Source organism: Pyxicephalus adspersus, chromosome Z (genome assembly GCF_032062135.1).
Source record: "Pyxicephalus adspersus chromosome Z, UCB_Pads_2.0, whole genome shotgun sequence".
Taxonomy (NCBI): domain Eukaryota; kingdom Metazoa; phylum Chordata; class Amphibia; order Anura; family Pyxicephalidae; genus Pyxicephalus; species Pyxicephalus adspersus.
This window is the reverse complement of record NC_092871.1, coordinates 89210952-89236224: the sequence shown is the minus strand read 5'-3', so window position 1 is coordinate 89236224 and position 25273 is coordinate 89210952. Positions and strand designations below refer to the sequence as shown.

The window sequence follows — 25273 nt, the reverse complement described above, 5'->3', positions numbered from 1 at the left end:
AATCCCTTCAATAGAAACATTCATTAATAGGGAAGTCTAAATAATTTTGGCCACACAATGTAGGTACAATGGTGAATACACATTTTTACCCTTTTTTACCACTACTACTCTGAAACTGTAAGATCTAATATGCAAAATATGAAACATTCACAGGATTAACATCTTACTATTGCATATAAAAAGGAAAGTGTATTTGGGTAAAGAGGGTAAAGAATTGCGTGATTGCTCATCTTGACATTAACATATGAACACACTATGGATATTTAGCGTTCCCGTGATTTAAAAAAAAATACATTATACATAAATATAAATACACACACATACAATATAAAATATGTACATAGACTTTACTCCACATAGGGATCCAATTGAACGTTTAAGGTCAGATTGTTAAAAGTTGTTTAAAACGCCAACTTTGGCCCCTGGAGATTTGTGAATTATTCTTCCCATCCGATTCTCAGCCACCAGGTTCACACACCGCCGTGTGGATAATTAAATCGGACACAACCATTTCAAAACAATTACTTGTCAGGATCTCAGGTCAAAAAAAATCTATTTCTATTAAGCAAACCTTCCAACACAAAAAATACAGCTTGGAGTGAGTTTAATATCCTATAACAATACAATACAATGAGCAAAAAAATTATCAGCTTCTATTCCGACTGTATCCAAAACTGAGATTTAAAGGAAAATAAACGGATGTGCTGCAGGTATTAAAAACATTGTGATTCCATATAGTTGGTTCAGAAATTTGGGAGCAGTATATATATAAAAGTAAGAAGGCAAGCTGGCCCGTTTCAGGGCTGCAAAGCAACGTCTTCATCGGGGCCCTAAGACTTCCTGCGTGCAAAATAAAAGCAAAGTTAATAGAAAGTGAGAGGGTGAGAATATTTTCTGGTGTCTGTGGCTTTAGTCTGGGTGATGTAAAAGCTTTTCATTTTTTGTATGACTGTCATAAGGTCAGGAAGAGGGAAATCTCCCCAATGAGACACAAAGACAAATACCTGATAGAATGTAAAGGCTTCTCTACTGCAAATAATATAAATTGTAATGAAGGGGAGACCACAGGGCAGATTTATTTAAGGAAAAACCAGGGGGCAGATACAATTATGTCAATGCCAGAGGGCAGATGGGCAGATTTAAGGAAGGGAAGGCTGGAGGGGCAGATTTAAGGAAGGAAAGGCTGGAGGGGCAGATTTAGGGAAGGAAAGGCTAGAGGGGCAGATTTAAGGAAGGAAAGGCTAGAGGGGCAGATTGAAGGAAGGAAAGGCTGGAGGGGCAGATTTAGCGCTGTACATTAAATAGGGATTGCAAATGACAGACTAATACAGACAGTGATACAGGAGGAGAGGACCCTGCCCCGAAGAGCTTACAATCTAGGAGGAGGGGGAAGTATCACACAATAGGGGCCTTCAAAGACTCTTTTTCTATCACATTGTAGATTCTCTATATTATTTTTGAAAGTCACCTACCTGTCTACTACAGTTTTTGCTGTTTGCAGAAACCTTGCGTGATCGCTCTCCTTCAGAAGATGGTCGGCTTGATTTATTAACACCGTAGATCTCTCCAGTCTTTGCCGACAGTTGGCAATTTGCTGTGCAAGTTTCCTCAGCTTTGTTACCTGAAAGCCAAGAAGGATTTATGTTAGGAGATAGCCGAGGCGTAGTATTATACTCAATAAACCTAACACTTCGTACTTAAAGGGTCAGCCTGCCGGAAATAGATATTGCAATTTTTTGATAAATCTGCTAGTAAGGAAACAAAGATCCAAACTATAAGAAAAAGGCATCTGGTTTTAAAACTATGTATTATAAGAAATTGATATTTTTATTTCCTTTTTAGAAAACACTTTTCATTTTTTTTTCTTTTGCTTTACAGTGATATTGGACTTCAGCAGCTTTCTTGAAGCCCTATCGTACCTAAGTACACTTCAGAGGCTTCGAACCCTCCTGGGCTATGGATCAATGTCAAGACCCAACAAAGGATCAACTCAAGCAGCCAGCACAAAGCCCTAATTGATTAAACACTATTGTCAAGAACTGGAATTCTGGAAGCCAGGTTTTCTTATATCACATTCCAAGACCATGGCTGTTATTATGCAGTTAACCTTTCATCTCTCCAGAAGAATGGTGTACCTTCCCACTTCTGGAAAGGTGTACCATCTCATAAAGCCTGAGGAACATCTCTTCAGATGAATGGTCTACCTCTTCTGGAAATGCGTATCATTTCAAAAAGCATGAGGAATGTCTCTCCGGAAGAATGGTGTTCCTTCTCTCTTCTGGAAAAGTGTATCTTTTCAAAAAAATGACGACGGTCTCTCAAGAAGAATGGTGTACCTTCTCTCATCTAGAAAGGCATCTCAAAAAGCTTGAGGAATGTCACTGCAGAAGAATAGTATTCATTCTCCCTTCTGCAAAATCATACCATCTCAAAAAGCCGGAGGAATGTCTCTCCAGAAAAATGGTGTACCCTTCCCTATTCTGGAAAGGTGTAGCATCTCATGAAACTTGCGGAATATCTCTTCAGATGAATGGTGTAACTTCCCTCTTCCAGAACTGCATACCATCTCAAAAAGCATGAGGAATGTCACTCCAGAAGAATGGTGTTCCTTCTCTCTTCTAGAAAAGCGTACATCTCCAAAAGCATGGGCAACATCTCTCAAGAAAAATGGCGCACCTTCCCTCTTTTGGAAAGGTGTACCATCGCAGGAAGCTTGAGGAACATCTCTTCAGAAGAATGGTGTACCTTCCCTCTTCTGGAAAAGCATACATCTCAAAAAGCAAGAGGAATCTCTCTGCAGAAGAATGCTGTTTCTTCTCTCCTCCGGAAAAGCATACCATCTCAAATCTCGAATGAGGAACACTTCTCCAGAAAAAAAGTGAACCATTTCAAAATGCTTGAGGAACATCTCCCCAGAAGAATGGTGTACCTTCGCTCTTCTGGAAAAGCATATCATTTCAAAAAGCAAGAGGAATGTCTCTTAAAAATAATGTTGTACATTCCCTCTTCTAGAAAGGAGTACAATCTCCAAAAGCTAGAGGAATGTCTCTCAAGAAGAACATTGAACCTTCCCTCCACTGGAAAAGCATACCATCTCAAAAAGATCGAGGAATGTCTCTCCGGAAAAATGGTGTACCCTTCCCTATTCTGGAAAGGTGTACCATCCCATGAAACTCGCAAAACATCTCTTCAGATGAATGTGTAGCTTCCCTCTTCTAGAATGGCATACCATCTCAAAAAGCATTAGGAATGTCACTCCAGAAGAATGGTGTTCCTTCTCTCTTCTAGAAAAGCGTACCATCTCCAAAAGTAAGGGCAACATCTCTCAAGAAAAATGGTGCACCTTCTCTCTTTTGGAAAGGTGTACCATCTCAGGAAGCTTGGGGAACATATCTTCAGATGAAGGGTGTAAGTTCCCTCTTCTGGAATGACATACTATCTCAAAAAGCATGGGGATTTCCACTCCAGAAGAATGGTGTTCATTGTCTCTTCTGGAAAAGCAAGAGCAACGTCTCTCAAGAAGAATGGCACACCTTCCTTCTTCTGGAAAGGTATACCATTTCAAAATGCTTGAGGAACATCTCTTCAGAGAAAATGGTGCACCTTCCCTCTTCTGGAAAGTTATACCATCTTAAAAAGCTTGAGAAACATCTCTTCAGAAGAATGGTGTACCTTCACACTTCTAGAAAGGAGTACAATCTCTAAAAGCTTGAGGAATGTCTCTCAAGAAGAATGGTGTGCCTTCCCTCTTCTGAAAAACCATGAGAAATGTTGGTGCAGAAGAATGCGGTTTCTTCTCTCCTCTGGAAAAGCATACCATCTCAAAAAGAATGTTGTACCTCCTCTCTCCTAGAAATGAGTACAATCCGAAAAAGAATGAGGAATGTCACCCCAGAAGAATGGCGTACCTTCACTCTTCCAGAACAGCATACCATCTCAAAAAGAATGAGGAATGTCTCTCCAGAAGAATGGTGTATCCTCTATCTTCTGGAAAAGTGTAGTATTTCAAAAAGAATGAAGAAAATCTTTCCATAAGAAAAGTGAACCATTTCAAAATGCTTGAGGAACATCTAATCAGTAGAATGGTGTGCATACTCTCTTCTGGAAAAGCGTACCATCTCAAAAAGAATGAAGAACATCTATCCAGAAGAAAAGTGAACCATTTAAAAATGCTTGAGGAACATCTCTCCAGAAGAAGGTTGTACCTTCCCTTTTCTGGAAAGGTATACAATCTCAAAAGGCATAAGGAATGCTTCTCCAGAAGAATGGTGTACCTTCCTTCTTCTTGAAAAGCATTTAAAATGCTTAAGGAACATCTCCCCAGAAAAAAAGTTAACCTTTTCAAAATGCTTAAGGAACATCTCTACAGAAGAATGTTGTACCTTTCCTCTTCTAGAAAGGTGTACAATCTCAAAATGCTTGAGGGATGTCTCTCTAGGACCATGGAGAACATCTCTCCAGGGGAATGGTGTCCCTTCCCTCCTCTGTATAGGCATTCCTCCAGCTTTTCAAGTTAATATGCCCTTCCAGAAGAGAGAAGGAACACCATTCTTCTGGAGATATGTTCCTCAAGCTTTTTGAGATTATATACCCACACAAAGGAAGCCCAACTCTGTAATAATATCCATGGTTTAGGAATGTGATACCCAACAAACTCATATAAATGATTGTTGGGTTTCCACAAACTTCTGGCCTGTTGTGTTTAAGAAACTGGCAAGTGTTTTTTTTTCTTTAGCATCTAGCGTGTACATAGTATCAATTTAATCATTGAATAATATCACAATATTAGCAGGAAAACTTACTTTCGTCTCCTTGATCTTTACAGAAATCATCTGCTTTCTCCTGTGTATAATGTCCACGAGTTCATCACATTCCTCATTAAGCTTGGCTTCATGCATGCTTGTGTTCACCTTCAACAAAACATTACACAGAAAAGTTTTAAAGATTGGAAAAAAACAACTTGCTATGCCAAAGATTAGTTTAGTATAGCAAAAGCGGCATTTTTAAGTATTAGGTTACTGAATGCGAATAATTTAAAGTAGACCTAAACCTTACCTAGGTGACATTGGGTTTGCATCGTAGCTCATAAATAATTTAATTAAAAAAATAATTTTTTTAAGGTATTACTGCGCAGCTATTTGCTGTCTATACAATTTTGCCGCAATGACGCAGCATGTTGATATCTCGTTGTGAGGCTTGCTGAGCCGAAGATCAGCAGCTTGGCCACTAGTGCCTATAGGTGTTGTTACAAACCCCAAAACTACAGCAGCACCCTCAGGAAAGGGAGCAGATTGGTGCTTTGATGAGACCACATAGTTTGAAAAACTAGGAGTTGATAAAGTTCCTTGAGTTGGACCAAGGTACTTTCAATTTTCTCCCCTGCTAGAACATTAAATATATGTGCTGATCCAGGAAGTTTAAAAGCGACCAGAATAGTTCTGGTTTTAGGGTGGCAATGCTGTATGCAGCTTTTGAGTTTCCAAATGTGTTGTCAGTCTATGGCCATGTTTACAGAATCATAATGTTGGTTTTCTCCCCACTGTTACATTCTTCTCTTGCAAGAGATCCCTTCCCCCAGGGTATGTCACCTTCTTCCCTGGTCAATGTTGGTAACTTCTTCTCTCACTGCTGGAACCTGGGAATGACAAGGGACATTGATCATCCACTTCTGTCCACCTACATCAGTAGGAAGAACTTTTTTTTTGCACCCAAGTGCAACGCCTAGGTGATTAAGAATGAATGGGAGTGCAAAGCCTCCCAGGATACCTATGTCAGGCATCCCGGGAGGCTCTTGGGTGCTCCTTCTGCCCGCATGCCCGAGGAGTCCTTTCATCAAAAGGGAAAAAAAAAAGCCTATCTCATGCTTGTGCAGTGAGACCGGCAAGTTTTTTTCCTCAAATACATCACCAGATCTCAAGCAAGGGTTGGGTGATGTAGTAAGAAGAACCCGGAAGAAGAGGAGAAGATGGCAGCACCTGGAGTGCAGGCCCGAAGACAGATGCTGGGACAATGTGGGACCCGATGAAAGAGACCTCTGGACCGACCGACTGCGCTGCGGACTTGAAGGTAAGTGTATTTTTTTGACCTTTGATTTTTTCTTCTTTAACAGCTGCTTGGGGGTTGGACTCGGAGTAGGTGGTGACTTAAAAAACACAAATGTTTCCACCCACCACCTACATCAGTGTGAGGGACCTAACTGCTTGGGGGTGGGACTCCTAGAGTAGGTGGTGACAGATTTATGTCTGCAGTCACAACCAGTTGTCCAAAAGAAAGAAAAGTAAAGACCACAATTTAAAGCAAGAAAAAAAATATTTGGAATTATCTTTTGTATTTTCACCAACGGATTATTTATTTAATCTACGGATTGCAGTTGCTCATTATTTGTATAAAAGTTATATTTAATTCTTCTTTAAAGCTTAGTTAATGCCAATTTTCTTTGAATACCAGTTCCAAGATATTTTATCCAACACTTCTCTGGGAATGCGGACTTGACACAGCAGATTAACATTTAGTATGTATGCAGTGCAAAAAAAAAAACATTTCTAAAGGTCATTTCTTTTCAAAACGTATTTTACAGATTGTTTTCATGACAAATTATTGACCTATTTGTTAAAAATGTATTTTTCCTCCCTATGCTGTGTGTTTGATGCAAGTGGATAGCAAATACTAAGATACATGTATCCCTTCTAATAAAATCGAGGGTCCCCTTTTACAGCCTGAGCCCCCTCCAGCTTCCCAAATCACCTACTATTAGCAGATATTAAAAAAGATAAGTTATATCTCAACCCCATCTTCTGCTTCGCTGGAAGTGATGTCACCAGAAAGATTCCAGGTGAAATCTCACAAGAGGACACTGCAATCCATTTCAAGTATGTCTTCCCACAAGATTTTGGCTGCTGTGCATCGACCAATAATGTTTCCAGAAGGTCACCTAGGCAGTATAAGTTGCAGACCAGGGGATGATAAGTAGAACTCCAACTTTTTTTTCCAGGTGCATATTACACCTGCTATTAGTAGGTGATTTGGGTCAAAAGAAAAAGCTTAGACTCCAAATGATCAGACCAATGCTGAACCATTTTTCACTATAAAATAAAAGGAAAATCTATGCCAAATTACAATACAAAGACATTGCAGACAATATTGCTCCTCCAACCTTGTGGTCACAGTTTGGTGAAGACCCTTTTCTGTTCCCCCATGACTGTACCCCGGGGTACAAAGCCAGCTCCATAAAGACATGGGGTCACCAGTTTGGTGTGGAGGAACTCGAGTGTCCTGCACAGAGCCCTGACCTCAACCTACTGAACACCTTTGGGATGAATTGGAATGGTGAACCAGGTCCCCTCACCCAACATCAGTACCTGACCTCACAAATTGGGGCAAATACCTATCCATCAGTATCTGACCTCACACCTGGGGCAAATTCTCACTGACACCCTTAGAAATCTTGTGAATGCCTTCCTAAATTGTTCTACTATAATAGTAAGAGTAATAGTATAAAAAACCAGTAAGCACAAGTGATGACCATTCCATTCATGAGATGGCGAGGACTCAAAAATGTGACTGTCCACTGACCACAAATGGACCAAGTCCATCCTGCCATTATTTCTGCTGATGATCATGCCGATTCCTAACATTCCACAATGACCCCTTTTTAATTTGAAGCCAAGATTAGGAACACAGTAACATACCTTTTACCAGCAGGAGAAAAGTTCAAAACTAACTTTGGAAAGTAATATTTGCCTGAGAGTGGAAAAGACTTCTAACAAAGGTAGAAGAGGATTAATCTACATACGTACATATAAAGAAACATTTATACAAGCCAGTAGCAATTAATGTTTAAAATCTTCTAGTGGGATGCAAATTTACAAATTTGTCTCAATATCCCACCTTTAATATATAAATTATAACATACAAAAAAGAAAAAGTCATCAAGAACAACCCAATAATACAACATTCTTAGAAAACATCATGATAGATACGTAGTATGGTAGTTATTGGTTCACCTCAAACTCAACACATTTCGTCAATATAAAGCTGCTTCTTCAGGAGTATAATGTCAACAAAGAGACCATGCAATGACAAGTATCAAATAAACAAAATATATCCACCGAGGACTTACTATCCTTCTCTCACAGCTGTATACAGTAAATGACAAGGGGCACCAATTACCCATTGTAAATCCCTTGGTGAATATGCTTTGTATTTTATTTAAAGACATACAATGTATCCATTAAGACTAAAAACTAATACATTTAGGTTATCACTCTATGGTTTTTATTGGTTGGTAGAGTAGATTGATAGAGATTAGATGTATACAGAAATTAGATTTATACTAGAACAAAATAAATTCATACAAAAAAAACAAAAAACATCTGCAAGGATAAAAAATATTTCCATACAAGATCATTTTACATTTGTTCATATCTTGGCACCAATACTCTGGTCTATCTGTAGTCTTCTTTTTTCGAGCTGTATCGATCAACAGTTAGAGGCAATCTAGACTACATCAGTTTCAGATGCCATAGATAATGCCGGACTGGCGGCATCCACATCCGTCTTATTCCCATCTCTATCCATGCATGAAAAGGTCACCAAGCAAAGCTGAATTGTCCTACAGCAGCCAGTATAATTAGAGCTTCTAATTGTACTTTAATCAATGCTGCTTTACAAGTCTGATGACTTGTCAATGAAAAGCCACTTGTTACCTCTCTAGGAACACAGCCAGTGTTAAGTGCTGTCAGAAAAATCTTCCGCCGCAGGGCAATATCGATGGCATTTGTTATCTTTAAACCACTGTTATTGATGCAGTTAATAATTTGGTAGACAGCCCATACAAGCAATTACTATACAGCTTGCAAAATAAATGTATTCCTGTAATTCTGGAGCAAATCCGTCTTTACAGCTGCAGAATGCCTCCTATCTTGCTGCTTGCATTTAGTCCAAAATTACCAGTGAATGCAGCAGAATGACATGGAGTCGCCACCGTGCAAAACAATGGGCATTTTAAAAATAAAATACCAATTTTTATCTTTACTTGGTTGCATATCAGTGGTGCTGGTCACCTGTTTGCAGCCACGTCAAATCTACATGCACTCCAGTGGTGCTTGAATGGCATTTCCCAGGGTGGTTTTCTCAAAGATGCCAAGAGTGGCCCATGCCTGCTTAGTGTGGCACAAAAACCACTAGAAGTCATAAGTCATCTTTGGTAGCCTTCATGACAACCCTGAGGTTCAATTACGGGACAGTTCACCAACACCGTATGACAGGTATAAGTTTTAACCATTTGTCCCATTCAAGTGTTGCGCTGTGTAAAATGCACTTTACTGGAGTGTATGTCAAAGCAATACCGCATGTATAACAGTGCATTACAATGCCATTCATTCTCAATGGCTTGCCAATGTATTAAATCGGTGAATACCCTGTTGGAGGGCAGCTCCATGAACTGCAATGCATTTTCACATTCTGTGGTGTGTTGTGCTAGCATCAATGGTTCCGGTTCCATGTTAGATCCATCGTGGGGCAATGGTTGCCCATTCAAATGAGTGGGCAGCCCTAACACAATGCATGAACCCAAAGTATATAGCAGCCAATCTCAACCATGATTCTGTGGAACCCTGGGGTTCTTCTAAAGGTTTCCAGGGGTTCCTTGAGCTGTGGCTGACTGTCTTCCCATCTGATGGTGCCTGCATAATTTGGAATGGACCAAGTCCTGCCCATTACCTGTACCTTACATTGCCATTTACCTGTCCATTGAGTTCAGACTAGCATGGTGAGAGGGACATTCTTCACATTGACTTTCAACACAAGGGGCATGTCCAATGATGTCGAATTTTGTTTAGAAAGGGTTCCCCAGGATATGAACAATATTTGAAGTGTTCTTCAGGGGGAAAAGGCTGAAGGCTGGTCTGTAGGAACTCTTGGGTAATGTAGTCCTGGTGGTGCAACTTAATAAATAGAGCAGTTACCCCTGCAAGTATTCTGCAGCCATGGAGAAGATGCAACTTGCCATAGAGAGAGGTGTAGGGGTAAATTTAGGCCATACCCTTTAGGCTAATAGTACTTATAAATTTCTTTACGGAAATTCTATCACACCCAGCTGGGGATGGAGTGTTAACAAGAATCCAATCTTCATCAGTCATAGACGGAATATTCATTACATGCTACCAAAACCATCCATCCCTAACTGCCGACGTCACACACACAAATCCTTCCAGATTTCAGGACATTTTAATGGATAATGTATGAATGCCTAATTCATATTTATTCATTAAATTGCTTTGAAAATTATGCTGATGGATTAGAATGCAGAAAAAAAAATCTATGGAGTGATAAATAAATGTACCAGTTTTTAATCTCTCCGAATACATTGTATGTGTTGTCTCCCACTCCTCTTCCTGATTTATTCTCTCCATCTCCCCAACTTCTGGCTCCAGGCTTCCTCCCCCTCACTCCACAACATTTCATTCTTCAGGCTGCCCTGCTTTTACCTTCATTCTCATTTTTATATTTATCTCTTAGAATAACCTTTTCTCTTTATTTTTGTTGCATTGCAGCGCTATTACTTCTGCTGTGATTTTGACAAAGCATTTTTTTTTTGCACACATCCTAATTACCCTAAAAACTCCAAAACATTAAATATTTTCTGACTGCAGAGGACCTGTTAAATAATACGATTAGACTTGAATTTTTTTACACCACAGACCCACTTAACGGATGAATACTGAAATGTATTTCAGTTCTCAGAAACCCAAAAGATAAGATTGTGTTGAGTAAATAAATACCAAATATGCCAAGCCTAAAAACTGTGCCTGTGAAATGATGACAAACTGCGATACTCAATATTGTCCATAGGTGGCGCTTTACAATTTTTACAGCTCATCAGTTTATAGATCACATCAAATAATTGAGAATGCTCTAGAATGTTTCCTCTTATTCTGTCATGCTTTTCAATAGCCATTCCCATATGCGCATAGAAATTTGATGAGGAATGAAGGTTAGTACACATTCCATTTTTTTTTTTCTGCTTTATTTTATTATTATTATTTTTCTTTTACTCTTTTACTCTTGAAGGAGAACTAAACTCACCTCTCCTTGCTCCATCGCTGGTTCAGACATATTTCTTCCGCCTACTTGATTGGCCAGGCTAGCATGACGTTAACTCCCATGCACAATAAAGCAGAATTAAACCCTTACTTTAAAAAGTTGCAATCAGGCCGATCCTTTTTTGCAGAAGTGAAAGGTGATTTCTTCTTTCTACAATAAAACCCCCTTTAGCAAATACACTCACCTGTCCCCATTCCATTGTGGGGAGCCATCATCTTCTTTCTGGTTCCAATGTTCGATTAGCCTGATTGGCCGGGCCAAGATTAGGCAAATCCTGCACATGCATGTGGGAATTTATTTAGTCCTGATAGCCTTGGAAAATGCTGAAATACCCAGCAAATCCCAGCATCATAAAAAAAATAAGATAACAATCACATTTTTTTTCAAGTTTTATTTCAATCCTAGCACTCGGATATGCCAGAGTTTACACTGAGCTGTGCAAGTCCATTCTGCAATAATGTGCTACCTGATTACAAGTTGAGTTCCGCTTTAAACAATCATAAAGGGTCTGATAAGAGGCCTCCTAATGGCTCCTTCTAAATTTCCCCTGAATACATCAGGACTGCTTTTGATCTCATTTTTGGTATCATATGATAACTGTGAACCTGGAAGTGCTCAGTGCAAGGCGCTCTTGGGATCAATGCAGAGATAAGGGATGGGGTATGGGATCATTTCTCCAAGCTCACCACCGGTTATCCTTTTTTATGATTTTGCGCTCCCCAATGCACAGGAATGGCCCTGGCGTGGCGTTATACCCACAAGGTGGTTTTGACTCTTTCAATGCCAGGTGCATTCACTGCCGCAGTGGCGGACCAGACCCTCACACTAAATAAAAAGATATGACATATATATAGGAAGACTTGATTCCTATTTTACTTCTCCTTATTCTCAGTTCTTTGCCATTTCAGCTTGGTTTCCTTTTAAACCCATTTTAGTAACATTCCTTATTTATGACCACTGGTCCACTGAAACATATTAGAAAAAGACCACTAGAGGCCACAACATTTATTGCCAGTTCTATTTCAAGCAAATCATTCGGAATTTATTCATGAACGTTGTAATCTCATTAGAAATAAAACACAAAAAATATGTGCAGCCAAAGCATGGAAATCAACGAGCTTTAATATGCTAAAAGAGAAAAAAGTAAAATAAAGACATCCACAGCAACATGTCTAATTTTATAATATTCATACACAGAGAAATGTCAGAACAATGAGAGGACCATGGAACAATGGACGAAGGTGGGTAAGGTAGATCCATCATGATTTATTTTGGATTATGTGGATAGCTAAAAACATATAGGTCCCGATTATAAAAACTGTTAACCAAAGCCTGGTGTTAAAAATGCCAATGTGGTCTCCATCAGTAACTTGTGTAATGGTGACAATGGAGGAGAACAATCGGAAAACAAATATGGAGAGTTGTCACCCTATAACAGGAAGTTCCAAATCAGAAATAAGGGGGATTATTTTAATGAAAGATTAAAATATCATGAAAATAAATTTAAAAATGATATTACCATAGTAAAGAGATTCACGTCTAGAAATTGGGTTTTTATCTTTCATTTACATATCTTCAGTTTTACAAAATGTAACATTTGTATCCATCTTTTCCTTTATGAATTCTATGGTAAGTTTCTCAAACCTAAAAAGAAGCCGAGCAAGGAAATGACGAAGACAAGCACTTATAGAGAAGAAGATAACTCAAGTGTTCTTATATCATTATATTTGGCACTTCAGTAACCTTACACAGCAATGAAAAAAGCCATCAACCAGTAAAATAAAACTTCCTAAGTGATCAGTCCCGTGGGAACGGCTGGAGCCTATCCAAGGATGAGGCCAAAAGATTTCCCTGGCTGATTGGGCACTGAAATTAAGAATCATTCTGAGGTTACATTTAATTCAATTACATTTTCAGGATGGGTTGGCCTTGGCAGGATCCTTGGTGCCTGTTATCTACCAAAGGTAAAGAGAATGAACTCTGATGATATGGTAGAGAACCAATGAGTAGATTGAATGGAAATCTGAAGGAAATGTAAAGACCAAAGGTCTATGCACAGACCATGTCCTCCATCATAATTTAATATAGATATAGTTTTCCTGACATTTCTAGCATGGGGGAACCTTAAAATAATTTTCTGGTCTTCAGGGCCCCCCTTTTTTATTACCTATACCCACAGATCTCAGTATATTAGTGTGGTGGTCAGTAGGAAGAATTCCTCTGGCATTGCTGGCCAATGGGAAGGATGTCACCCTTACAGATAGCCAAAAACATCATTAGTGTCACCTACACGGACCTGATATTGCTCATTGCTCACGGAACCCCCAGTAACTTCTGGAGGAACCCTGGGTGAGATAAAATGTTAATGCAAATTCTCCAATATTGCAAGCTGAGTGTGAGTTCATGTTAATCTGTGTTACATTGCTCATTACAGACATTTATTATTATTATATTGCCATTTACCTGAGCATTAATGTGGTGATGCGGGTGGTGAATCATCAATGGGAAGTCATGTAATCCTTCACTTAAAAGACATTCTTTGTATTTTAATTTTGTGCTATGTATAGATCTATAATTGAGTAATTCTGTCACTCCCTAATCCTACAGATCTTCTATAAATAACTTCTCATACCCAGAACAGGACTGAGAGCGGCCGCAGTGATGCAGTGATGGTTCCCCTGCACCTCCCTCTATACAAATATAAGAACATAATGACACCAGGGAGCTGGGGAAAGTCTATGACCACAGGGATGTTCCGCCCGAAGACCTGAAACTAAGAAGTCATAGTTTGATCAGCTCAATCTGGCCGGTTCCCAGGTCCTACACAGCAGCTGGTAGACATTTTAGAAAATCCGGACAAACCATTTTGCAAATGTGCATTTTATTTGAAAATTAACTAAAATCAGGAGATTATCACCTGAAGATGAATAATATATATATTCCTTTTTTTATTACTATTACTGTATCAGACAATTACAATGTTAAACACAGGAACACTGCCATCTACAGGCTGCTGTGTGCTTAGCAAGCTAAAACTTTTTTTTTTCTAGATGGAGCCTCTCACTTACATGTGATAAACATATATTATGTCAACCGTTTTTTGACCTTTTTGACATGAAGGGAGCTTTGAAAGATTTTATTTTTTCAATGGTGGAAGAATGAGAAGTGCTGAATATCGGACCATACAACATTATTCTGCAGTCATTTTATTTTATGTCGTTGCCAGCCAGTGTTGTAGCCAAACTTCTTTTCGTCAGCTCTCTCTGATGTTCACAGCCCCGCACTTCCCACAAAATGATCGTCTCAATCTGGCCGTTTGCTTGCTGGACATGTGACTGTCAGCTTCATTGACTGCATTTATTAGCGAAAATGCAATGAGCTCAGTTCTAGCCATTCAAGCATGAAGCCAGATGCCTGCAACACATAAATCTTTAAATGGAAGTAAAATATACACTTGCAAGCAATTCATTTGGAAAATATTTGCTTTTTTCTTCAATGTGCGATACGCAATAACTCCTCTAGCGCTCCCAGGATTAGAAATAACAGAACATTTCTTTAAATAGCCTACCTCAAACAAAAAATGTAAATATTGCAACTAGAAAGCTTTAATTTAGATCAGAGATGTCCCTGTAGTATTCCCTTTCTCCACTAGAGGTGTAAATTGTGCAGGACGACCAGAATCTTTCTACCCACTTTCTCTGATCCCAGGCTGTCACAGATCCGCCCCCAGTCTGTGATTGGATAGTTATGGAGAAGCAGCTCAGTAAATTGCTCAGTTCTACTCCTATTAGCACTTATCAGAACTCCTTGTGCGGCTTCTCCCTCTGGCAGCCTGAACTCTACTAAATGGACTGTAAGTTGCTTATTCAATTACAGGTTCTTATTCTATGTACATTTGAAAAATACATATAAGATGCACTAATAAATACAGAAGGGAATACATTGTGCATATGCAGTCATCAATCTCCTAATACATTTTCAGATACAACAAAACAAAAAGGTGTACCTTGTTACAGTCACAGTAATAAAAATAGCCACTACCCTGCTAACATGCTGCAGAGAAGGATTCTTTATCCCTGTGTGAAGTAGTGATCTCTCTGCAGAGGTCCAATACACCCCCTTGCTGGTGTATCTCTGTAGAGAGACCCCTGCTTCCTTGGAGAGTGATTGCAGCACTGTATAAGGAGATGGGCTTTTCCTCCCAGGCTGTGGCTGCTGTATAAAGGAAACCAACTACAAAGCTGTGTGATTGTTTTCAGCAGAAGCAGTAACAAATGTTGTGCAGACAGTGCTGTTCCTTTCATGTAGAGGGGAGAATGAGTGGAAGGCACCCCGTTGTGTCCTTCCCATTTCAAAACAAAAGTGACCACTCCTGTTGGTTGTTTAGAACACTACAGGGGCGGACATAAGGAGGTGCAAAGTCTACTGAACCCTCCTCAGCCAACAGGGGCCCCAAACCAATCCTGCACAGGGACCCACTGTTGGCTACGTCTGCCACTGGTACACTAAATCTGAGGACAGCTGCAGACCCGAGATTTGTGCCCTGGGTGATCACAAATTAAATCTGGCATTTTGTTCACAGCTGAAGATTTTAACATTTTGTTCAAATGCACCTGGAATATAATTAGCTAAATCAAAGCCGGGTATTAAAATATATTCAATGGAGATACAAGGTACTGGTATTTGGCTGAATTCCCGGACTGCCAGGCGTGTACCCTGCACTGGGCACAGGTAAGGTAAGAATAAAAAGAAAGAAATAAAAAGCTCCATCAGCCAAAAATCTCTGCCTGCTAGAAGTTAAAAGGGGGCTCTTCTTTATTGCAGCTAATAATAGCGTTCAGTATATGAATTAATTTCTCATTTCTCAGCACAGTCACCTTTATTCACACAGGTAATTTAATTAACTGACCATTCTGCCGCCCCAGCAGAATGACAGCAGGCATTGTTTTTGCTAAACACAGCATTATTATTATGCAAAGAGTTTAGGGTACAATGTATCTGTTAGGACACACAGACTTCATTACTGCGAACATAAAGTAGCACAACATGAGCCCGTGAGGGGTCCACAAGAACCTTCTATTGTCCTTCAGTCCATGTGCTGGCTCTGGTATGCATGGCCACTGAGTGTCCTAACAAATTAGAAATCACAGCATCACCCAGAGTGCTTTGTATATAATATATATGAATCTCCAGCAAGACTGACATCTGGCTTTTATTTGGTAGCTGCAGTGCAGATTAATTAGAAGCTTTGTTCTTCTTTTAATGAAAGCAGAAAGTTATTTATTAAACAGCTGTGCCATTTGGCAATATTAACCATCAACAAAAAAAGATCATGACCTCCTGGAGGTAAAAATTAAAAATGTACAGTGAACCTCTGACCCGCCTGGCAGCGTTTTGTTTATATATAATTAACTAGCAGTAAGCTTTAAATTGAGCCATTACAAAACTCTGTAGCTGCAGGCATTGTGGAAAGATCTATACTTAAATATCACAGTAAGTATCACAGAAGAAGTGAAAGAATAGAAGTTGTTCTCTCAGCAGCTATGCAATCCATTCGCAGGTACCGAATGCAACGACTCCCTCTCTTGGCAGGTCAGTTGTTTCTACCAGTACTGAATTATCAGCTCTCCTTGCTTCCTCCGAACAGAAGTGACTTCCCAAATTCCCCTGTCAGTAGTGACTGGACATCATGCTCGGCTATCTCAGCAGCTCAGCAATTCCCTCCCAGTTACTAAGTGGACTGGCTTCCTCTCTTGGCAGGTCAGTTGTTTCTACCAGTACTGAATTATCAGCTCTCCTTGCTTCTCCCTAACTGAAGTTACTTCCCAACATTCCCCTAACAAAAGTGATTGAGCATCATGCTTTGCTCTCCCAGCAGCTCAGCTATTCCCTCTCAGTAACTAGAGTACACTGGCTCCATTTCTTGGCAGCTCAGTTGTTTCTATCATAACTGAATTATCAGCTCACCTGGCTTCTTCCTAACAGAAGTGACTCTCAGCATTCCCATGTTAGCAGTGACTGAGCATCGTTCATTGCTCACTCAGCAGCTCAGCTATTCCCACCCAGGTACTAAGTACACTGGCTCCATCTCTTGGCAGCTCAGTTGTTGTTCCTACCAGTACTGAATTATCAGCTCCCCTTGCTTTTTTTGTGTCAGCAGTGACTGCGCACTATGCTCTACTCTCTCAGCAGCTCAGCTCACCTATACCCAGCTGTGACGGAGCACACTGCTCTATTCTCTAGGCAGCTCTGCTTCCCCTGCCTGATGTGACTGAGCAGACCGATTTCTTCTCTGAGCAGATCAGCTGTCCCCGATTAACAGTGACTTTTGGGCCCACCCTACTTCCTCCTCCCAGTAGATTTAACAGCTAAACATGCTTTCTTTATGGGAGAAGGAGTAAGATAAGGTAATCATCTGAGTCAATGTTTAAGGGGGAAGCTGAGCTGCTATGCTACTGTTAGGGGGGAGAAGCAGGGTGAGCTGAGCTGCTAAGTTATAGCTGAGAGTGAAAAGCAGGGTAAACTAAACAAAGTCATTACAAGAATGCATAATTGCTCTGCTGAGTTACTGCTTAAGAAGGAAACCAGGCTGCTGAGTTACTGCTGGGAAGGGTAGCTGAGCTCCTGAGTTACTGCTGGGAAGGGTAGCTGAGCTGCTGAGTTACTGCTGGGAAGGGTAGCTGAGCTCCTGAGTTACTGCTGGGAAGGGTACCTGAGCTGCTGAGCTATGGCTGTCAGGGTGCAGGAAGGGGTGCTAAGCCACAGAAGGAGGAGGGGGCTGAGCCACTGGGAGAATGACCTAAATGACTTTCTTGCTTCCAATGTGAGCTTTGAGGTTAAATTGCTCCACAGTGCCTGCAGCTACAAAGGTCAATTTATTTTACAGCTCAGTTACTGTTTGTTAGGAACATTTACGTATTAGAACACCCAAAGCATCGATGCAGATTCACTTTATAAAAAACTATACTTGCTTTATATTATGACAAATGAAATACACAACATCGCTTGTCAAGAATAATAACATGAACACAATGCTACATTTGAGTCTGGACTGGCCTCACCTTTCTGCCCCTCTCTGGGGTTTTTGTGAATTTTAGTATTTGATCACACAGACACATAGTCCGGCTATGAAATCCTTCCCGCTCCATGGCTGTTTCAGGTTTCAGCATGACAACCATCAAATTTAATGCATTCAATGCAAGAGTACAAAGTGTCAGAACCTTCACCGCGTTCAGCACTTTACAAAGGCTGTGCTGCTCCGACAGTATTACGCAGCAACTGTACGAGATGAGTTTATTGATATCCAATATTATATTGTTCAGCGGAAACAATGGGAAGCAACTGGAGATAATTGGTATGGTGGAAAGATAAATCTCCATGACTATGAAGCATGTACTCCTTTTCAACATCCTACAAAAAACAGTCCCTAATCCAGCTCCTGGTTAGAGAAAACATACAAAAACCCAAAGGCAAACTAAAATAAATTTGAAAAATGGCAAAGAATGCAATTTTTGCAATGCTTAGAGATCCAGCATCGGCTGCCCTATGTGTTCATTGAAGCCCCAATTATTCTATAGCACACCGGATATCAATGACCCAATACACAGGGTTATGCCATCAAGCCGCCTTGTACCCGTGGGGTGGATGCTGCAAGGGGCAATGCCATATCATTCACACTTTGACCCACCTACAGCCAGATACAGCCTGGAAAACGGCAAATTAAAGATGGTGGGAAGAAATAAGGGATAGAAGAGGCTGGAATATTTTACTATTTCAATGTATAAATGACCCATAAAGTAAACTTGGAAACATGAAGTTTAACCTCTGCTAATGGAAAGGCTCCTGTTAGACATCTCCGGGATTGGGGTTAGGTCTTTTTCTAGACACCCCTCCTCCAGATTTAGGAAAAGCTGAATCTATATGCACAAAATATACCTAGCTATTATTATTTATAGGATTGGTAATCCGGAGGGTATCTGATTTCCTTAGGGGGGTCAAGGGAGGAATTTCTCGTTACTCCTTATTAAAGTGAATTGAATCCTGCTTAGAAGGGTTTTGGCTTCCTTTATATTTCAGAGGATGGAGATTCCATTTATTCTTTATTCTACATAACAATGGAAGTCTATATGCAGATAGAACCTGCCATCGCTGAGCATTGCGTCACCATCCATATTCATTGTGCTAATAATACATGGAACTATAATTAGTATCAGAGAGACTTCTTACCTCCACCTGCTGGCAGATCTGAATGAGTTTCGCCATTTGTGTTTCAAGTTCACTGCTGTGCTTGACCAAGCTGGTAAGATTTGACTCCAGAGTGTGCTGGAAACAAGGAAATGGAAGAATAAATGATCAAGTTGTGAACATTGCATTGGATTACAAGTGTACCATAGTCCTGACTATAAACATTTGTTTTTGGAATATTTTGATTTGCCCTTCAGCCTCTTCCTCATAAAAACTGTCTCATGACCTCCCTCTTTGTTAAATCTGCCCTCTAACCTCCCCTTTAATAAATCTGCCCTCTGACCTCCCTCTTTGTTAAATCTGCCCTCCAGCCTCCCTCTTCATTAAATCTGCTCTCTAGCCTCCCCTTCAGTCTTACAGTTGTATCGGCTCCCCTATTGGACTGACTTTGCTTCCTCTGATTGCACTGCACAATGTACATTGGAAACTGAAGAACGTCAGACCTTGACCCTTTTTAACATGGAGGAACCCCTTAAATTACCCCAATAGATTAGCATGGTGGTCAGGGGGAAGAATATCTCCCTTACAGATAGCACCCCAAAAAAATTGGTTTCACTTAAGCTTACTTCCGAAGTGCAAATTGGTCAAGGAACCCTTTGGCAACCTCTGGAGTGACCCTGGTTTAGAAACACTATTCTAGTCCTGCCTTTCCCTGGTTCCCCTTTCATTCATTGTATTTCAGTTCTTTTTCTCATTGAGGCTCATTAACATGTGTGGGCATGACCAAAATTCAAAGGAAGCTATGTACAGCAACCTGCTGGCCCCTCCCACTTGCTATGAATTCTCTGCACAGACCACAGAAAGCATGTTTTTTTCCCTGCACCCTGGTGCCACTAGAGGGAGTCACTCCTTTTGTACCTGTGCAATCCTCCTGTGTACCCCTGAACATGAAACGGCAGAACCTTCAATCGATTATAGTAACTTTTTTTTTTAATATTATAAACACCTAGCACTAAAAAAGTAATTGGGATGACAAAAAGTTGATTTTTCTTATGGCCTCTTAATATTATTATTATTATTATTATTATTAATACTTAGCACAGAAGAAGGAACTGGGATGGCCAAAAGGTAGTTTTTCCTTTTTTTATTATTATTATTATTATTATCAACATCTAGCACAAAAAAAGGAACTGGGATTGCACAAAGGTGATTATTTTCCTTTTTTTATTTTGGCCACTCACAACCTGTCTATTCTAGTTAGGGGTTTACAAAGTTCCGGCAGCTGTCGCGGTTCTTTAAACCCTTTTGCATCATCCGGGGTTTATCTCTGGGCCTAGTTAGCTCCAAAACAGACTGAGGAAATAACTTTATTATTATTTTTTATAACCAGCTTATCTCATCAATGGCGTCACATATCGCCGGTAGATATATCGACCCTTTCACACCTAAATCACGGTCATAATGTGAAAATCACTCAAAGTGAAATGTGAATTTCCTTAAGAGCTATAAAGATATGAATACATCTACATAAACCGCGGTCCCCTCCAGCCCAGCTGTCATTTAGCGCGGCGTACGCGGCATTATTCGCTGTTTATCCGGCCACTGTGCATTATGCAATATTTATAAAGCCAGGAGGGCGCTTAGCGGAGCTAAAGATAATCCATTTGGAAGTTCTGCGAGATTTATCAACACACAAGACTATAGAACGCATCAATAATTTAAGTGACACCAAATTCCCATTAAATGATGTGATTTCTACTAAGAGGAAAGGTTGGCTATGTGAGACGACGCTTTACCAATCTCGTAAGCGATACGGTATTAATAGCTCAGACCTTCCAGGAAAAGAATTATCCGCTGTTCCTAGTCAGGCGCAGGAAATATGAACAGGAACAAATTAATGCTCAGGATTAATTCTAAAATGCCAGACACAAATCTAAGCAGTGGACTCAATTATTGTGGTTGGAATTTACACAGACGTCCTCTCCCCCTTTCCTGTGCCCTTTACTTGTTGATCCTGCCAAGAGATTCTGAAATTAAAGCCTCATTCTTCACATTAGGAATTAATAAAGTGCAAAAGTACACAATTGTTTTATAATAATATAATATATAAGAAATGTACAGCGTTAAAATGTTGGTGTTATAAAAATTCTGCTTATTAATATTATTAATATTAATTTTATTCATAATATTAATAATAATAATAATAATAATATTTATAATAATATTACCATTGTTTTCTTAGAAAACATGTAACTTATGCAGCCTTGGTGGTTTCAGAGGGCAGCAGAGAGGCTGCAAAATCAGCTTCCTTCCTATAAGAAAACTCCATGTCCCCAGATTCCTTGCATTGCGTTTCATGGATGGGGGTCGGAGTCACACTTGTAGTCTTTGCTTTCTATAGCACAGTAATGTAGCTACAAAAGAAGACACAGAGCATGCATTGTAGCCCCATGCATTGGGGATATGCAGCCCTTTGCAATGGATAGAAGGAATTCATGGGGGCTCACTGAAGGAATGCATCACCACGTAAAACGCAAATTAATTTTTTCTTCATTTTAAATTGCTTTTACAAGACATAAAGTTGATCTACTTAATTTTAGTATTTTATGCTTGGAGGGTAAAGTAATTGAGTGCGGTCAAGTAGCATGGGCAGTGGTTTAGGGATATGCTGTGCTGGATCATTAAATGTTTGACATTAACAACCATAGTTGTTTTAGGATGTCTCCCCCTTGTCCCCCTAATTCCATAGAACAGGACAGCAATTGTTCATTCTTTTGCTGGTGGATCAAACACTATTCATCAGTTTCTAGTAACAATTGAGGAACTGTATGTGGTCACATGGGCGACTGTCACTAGTGCTACATATTGGTTAGCTTTTCAATAGCTTTCTGGAGTTGCCCTCCCACTTGCCCCAGAGGTTACAGAATATTAAGCTACATACACACGTGCAATCATTGTCGTTGGATAGGGTCTTTCACGATCCTTTCCTACAATGACTGCACGATGTATGAATGAGCTCTGTACATACAGCACCGTTCTGCTCTATGCGGAGGGAAGAGGGATAACGACAGAACGGTACCCTGATGCGCGCTCCCCCCTTTAGCTTTCATTCGGATCGTTCGCCATGCATCATTCGTGGATCCTTCAGGGCAGTCGTTTAGATGATGGACGACGGGCCCTGTACACACGCCAGATTCTCGTCCGATATCGGCCCTGAGTGGAATATCGGACGAGAACCATTGGACGTGTGTACGCAGCCTTAGGGCAACAGGGCAGCCTCCCCTTAGTTAAATTTGCCCTCCAGCCTCCCCCTCATTAAATGAGCCCTCCATCTTCCCTGGGGAGTACCATTGGACGTGTGCACGCAGCCTTAAGGGAACAGGGCAGCAACATCAAATGGGAGAAATTCCATAGAGATTGCATTGAGACCTCTTAGCCATCCTGACTCTGGCTATCTGATTGCCAATGTGACAAAAGCTAAAACTAAAATCATTTCATCTTTATCCATTGTTCAGGTCAACAATACATCAAACAATATTTGGTATTTGAACAGGTGTACAATTATCTCCTTGCAGGTCAATGATTATCTTTTACAATCTGCAAACAGATACTGGTGTGTCATTGGTTGCATGTTGCCATTGTTCCCAGGGCTTTGTTATCATATAAAGTAACCATTATTTGGTCATTGCATGGGAAAAAAGTCAACAATTGTTGCAGGTGAAATATACTAAAAATAAGACTACTTTCATTCTATCTTTTTTCTTTCTTCCAGGGGAAAGAATAATTTACTTTATTACATTCAGTGATCTTTGTATTAGTGTTATTGTGTTACTTTTTGCATACATGACTGCAAGTTTCAATTTAAAATTCATCTAACCCAAGAAAAAAAACAATTCATTTCAGCTCACCAGTCCTTAGATGTGGTGGCTGTATCTGTTTTCTTGCTACGTGCTTTCACATTTTATCTATGGAGGAGAAATATTATCAACTTAGCACAGGAGGTGTCCTCCTCCCCCCTCTCCTTACATTCATACAATAGGAAAGTTGTGTTAAGCCCCGTACACACGTCAGATTTTTATCACCCGATAATCGGCATCGGCCAGATATCGGGCGAAAATCTGCCGTGTGTACAGTCGGTGTCGTCCATCGTCCGAACGACCATCCTGGCGGATCCATGGACGATGGACGACGACCGATCGTAATGAAAGGGAAGGGGAGAGCGCGCAGCAGGGTGCCGCTCCGTCGCTCTCCCCCTCCCCTCTCCATAGAGCAGAACGGTGCTGTATGTACAACACCGTTCATGCATCGTGCACTCCCTTGTCGTTGGAAAGGACACAAAAATTGCAAGTGTGTACGCAGCTTAAGTCTATTAGGTCCATACAGATGCTAGACTTTTATTGATCAACGAGAGCATTGGTGATCACATGCACGGCACAAGTGTTCCACCATGCTGGATCATTACAACCAACTGCTAATGACCTCACAGGGGGTCACCTCCTACCAATATCCAATCATTTGTCTTGGAAGTAACCAAGCAGCCAATGAATGCTTCAGGTAACAACTATTTAGTACCCATATGGGACTTAAGGAATAGTTGCAACCAATGAAACATATAAAAATGCAGTCATTGAATTTCCAGCAGGACCAAAAGAGATTGTTTTGGACTTATTGAACAAGAATGATAAAAATATTTCAATGGCTTATGTGAAGGACCAAAAGGAAGCAAATATGAGCATATTCAGCCTTTCTTAACATTGGGGAAACATTTTAGGTCTTGTAGAACCCCTGCTGAAAAACAGGTATTTAGCAGTCAGTGGAAAAACCAAAAGATTGGTGGCTGATGGAATTCCACCTTTAAACTGAAATCATCATTGGAGTCATGCAGCCATCTCTATCAAGTGGTTTTGGCCCTAAAACTGTGAATGAATTAATGGAAATGGGAGCTCAATCAGCTGGTTTACAGTTGGAAGAAACATTAGCAACCTTTGGAAGAACCTTGAAGTTCCATAGATCCCTAAGTGACAGTGGCTACCCTATAAAATAAAATCTTGTAAATAGTTTATTGATACAAAAAATTATTATCAGCCAGATTCAGTCTAGGGATTATCTCTTTGTTATAAAATGTATCCATCTCCGGGGGGGGGGAAGGGCTCATTCCTTGAAGGAGACCATCTACTGCTATATCACCTATGTGCGTTTCGCATGGAATCCTTCTAAACGCCTATAATCCAAAGCAAGTGAACTGCAGCAGAAGCTGCATTTTCATTTCACAGGCTGAAGATCACTTCTTCTTCCTCAGGTAATGATATTCCGCAGACAAGATTTGTGAGAGATCAGCTCTAAAGATGGGCATACGTGAAAACACAAGCAGGAAAAGATTTGTTTTACCAAAGTGAGAAGATGAAGAAGAAAAATGTTTTCCGAGTGCTGAAATTCAATGAAGATCGGCAGAGCTAATAATGACTGTGAAATAACTTTGCAAGTACCCCTGCCGTGAGTACAAAGGAAGAAAAAAGATGAAAATTAGTATTTTATTACTTTCTTTTGTTGCAATCTGTATGATTTGCAGTGCTGTAGCAAACAAAATACTGTTAAGTTTGGGTTTATTTCTACGCTAATACCTAAAGCACGATTTTGAATGGATGTGTTGGACACGTCTGCCAGGGAAGTTTTCAAGATTCTACTTTGTCATGTAACACTAGCTCCCAAAGAAAACTGGGACAGCACAGACCATCCAGAACTGCCTTCAGCATCAATGAAAGACAGAAAAAACATCTGCTACTGAACTATTTATCCTGTGCTATGCTGGCTGAACTCAGAGAACAGAAAAAGAACAAGTGAAAAGTTGGCATAACAGTATAGCACATCAAAGAATCATGAGGATGACAAGCATGGAACCAAGTTAACAGTGACAACCATGGAACCAGGTCAACAATGGCAAACATGGAACCAAGTAAAACGTTGGCAAGTATGGAACCAGGTCAAC

At 40.2% G+C, this 25273-nt stretch overlaps 1 protein-coding gene across 1 annotated transcript in view; it reads right to left on the bottom strand.

The window, feature by feature from the left end:
- The window catches only part of LOC140344439 (probable E3 ubiquitin-protein ligase MID2), a 90591-nt gene that overhangs the window by 34539 nt on the left and 30779 nt on the right, over nucleotides 1-25273 (bottom strand). The window contains exons 3-6 of the mRNA XM_072431559.1: nucleotides 19330-19425; nucleotides 4803-4910; nucleotides 1473-1621; nucleotides 90-124 (exon numbers count right to left, since the gene is read on the bottom strand). Of these exons, the coding sequence (XP_072287660.1) occupies nucleotides 90-124; nucleotides 1473-1621; nucleotides 4803-4910; nucleotides 19330-19425 (388 nt within the window). The remainder of the gene's footprint in view (nucleotides 1-89; nucleotides 125-1472; nucleotides 1622-4802; nucleotides 4911-19329; nucleotides 19426-25273) is intronic.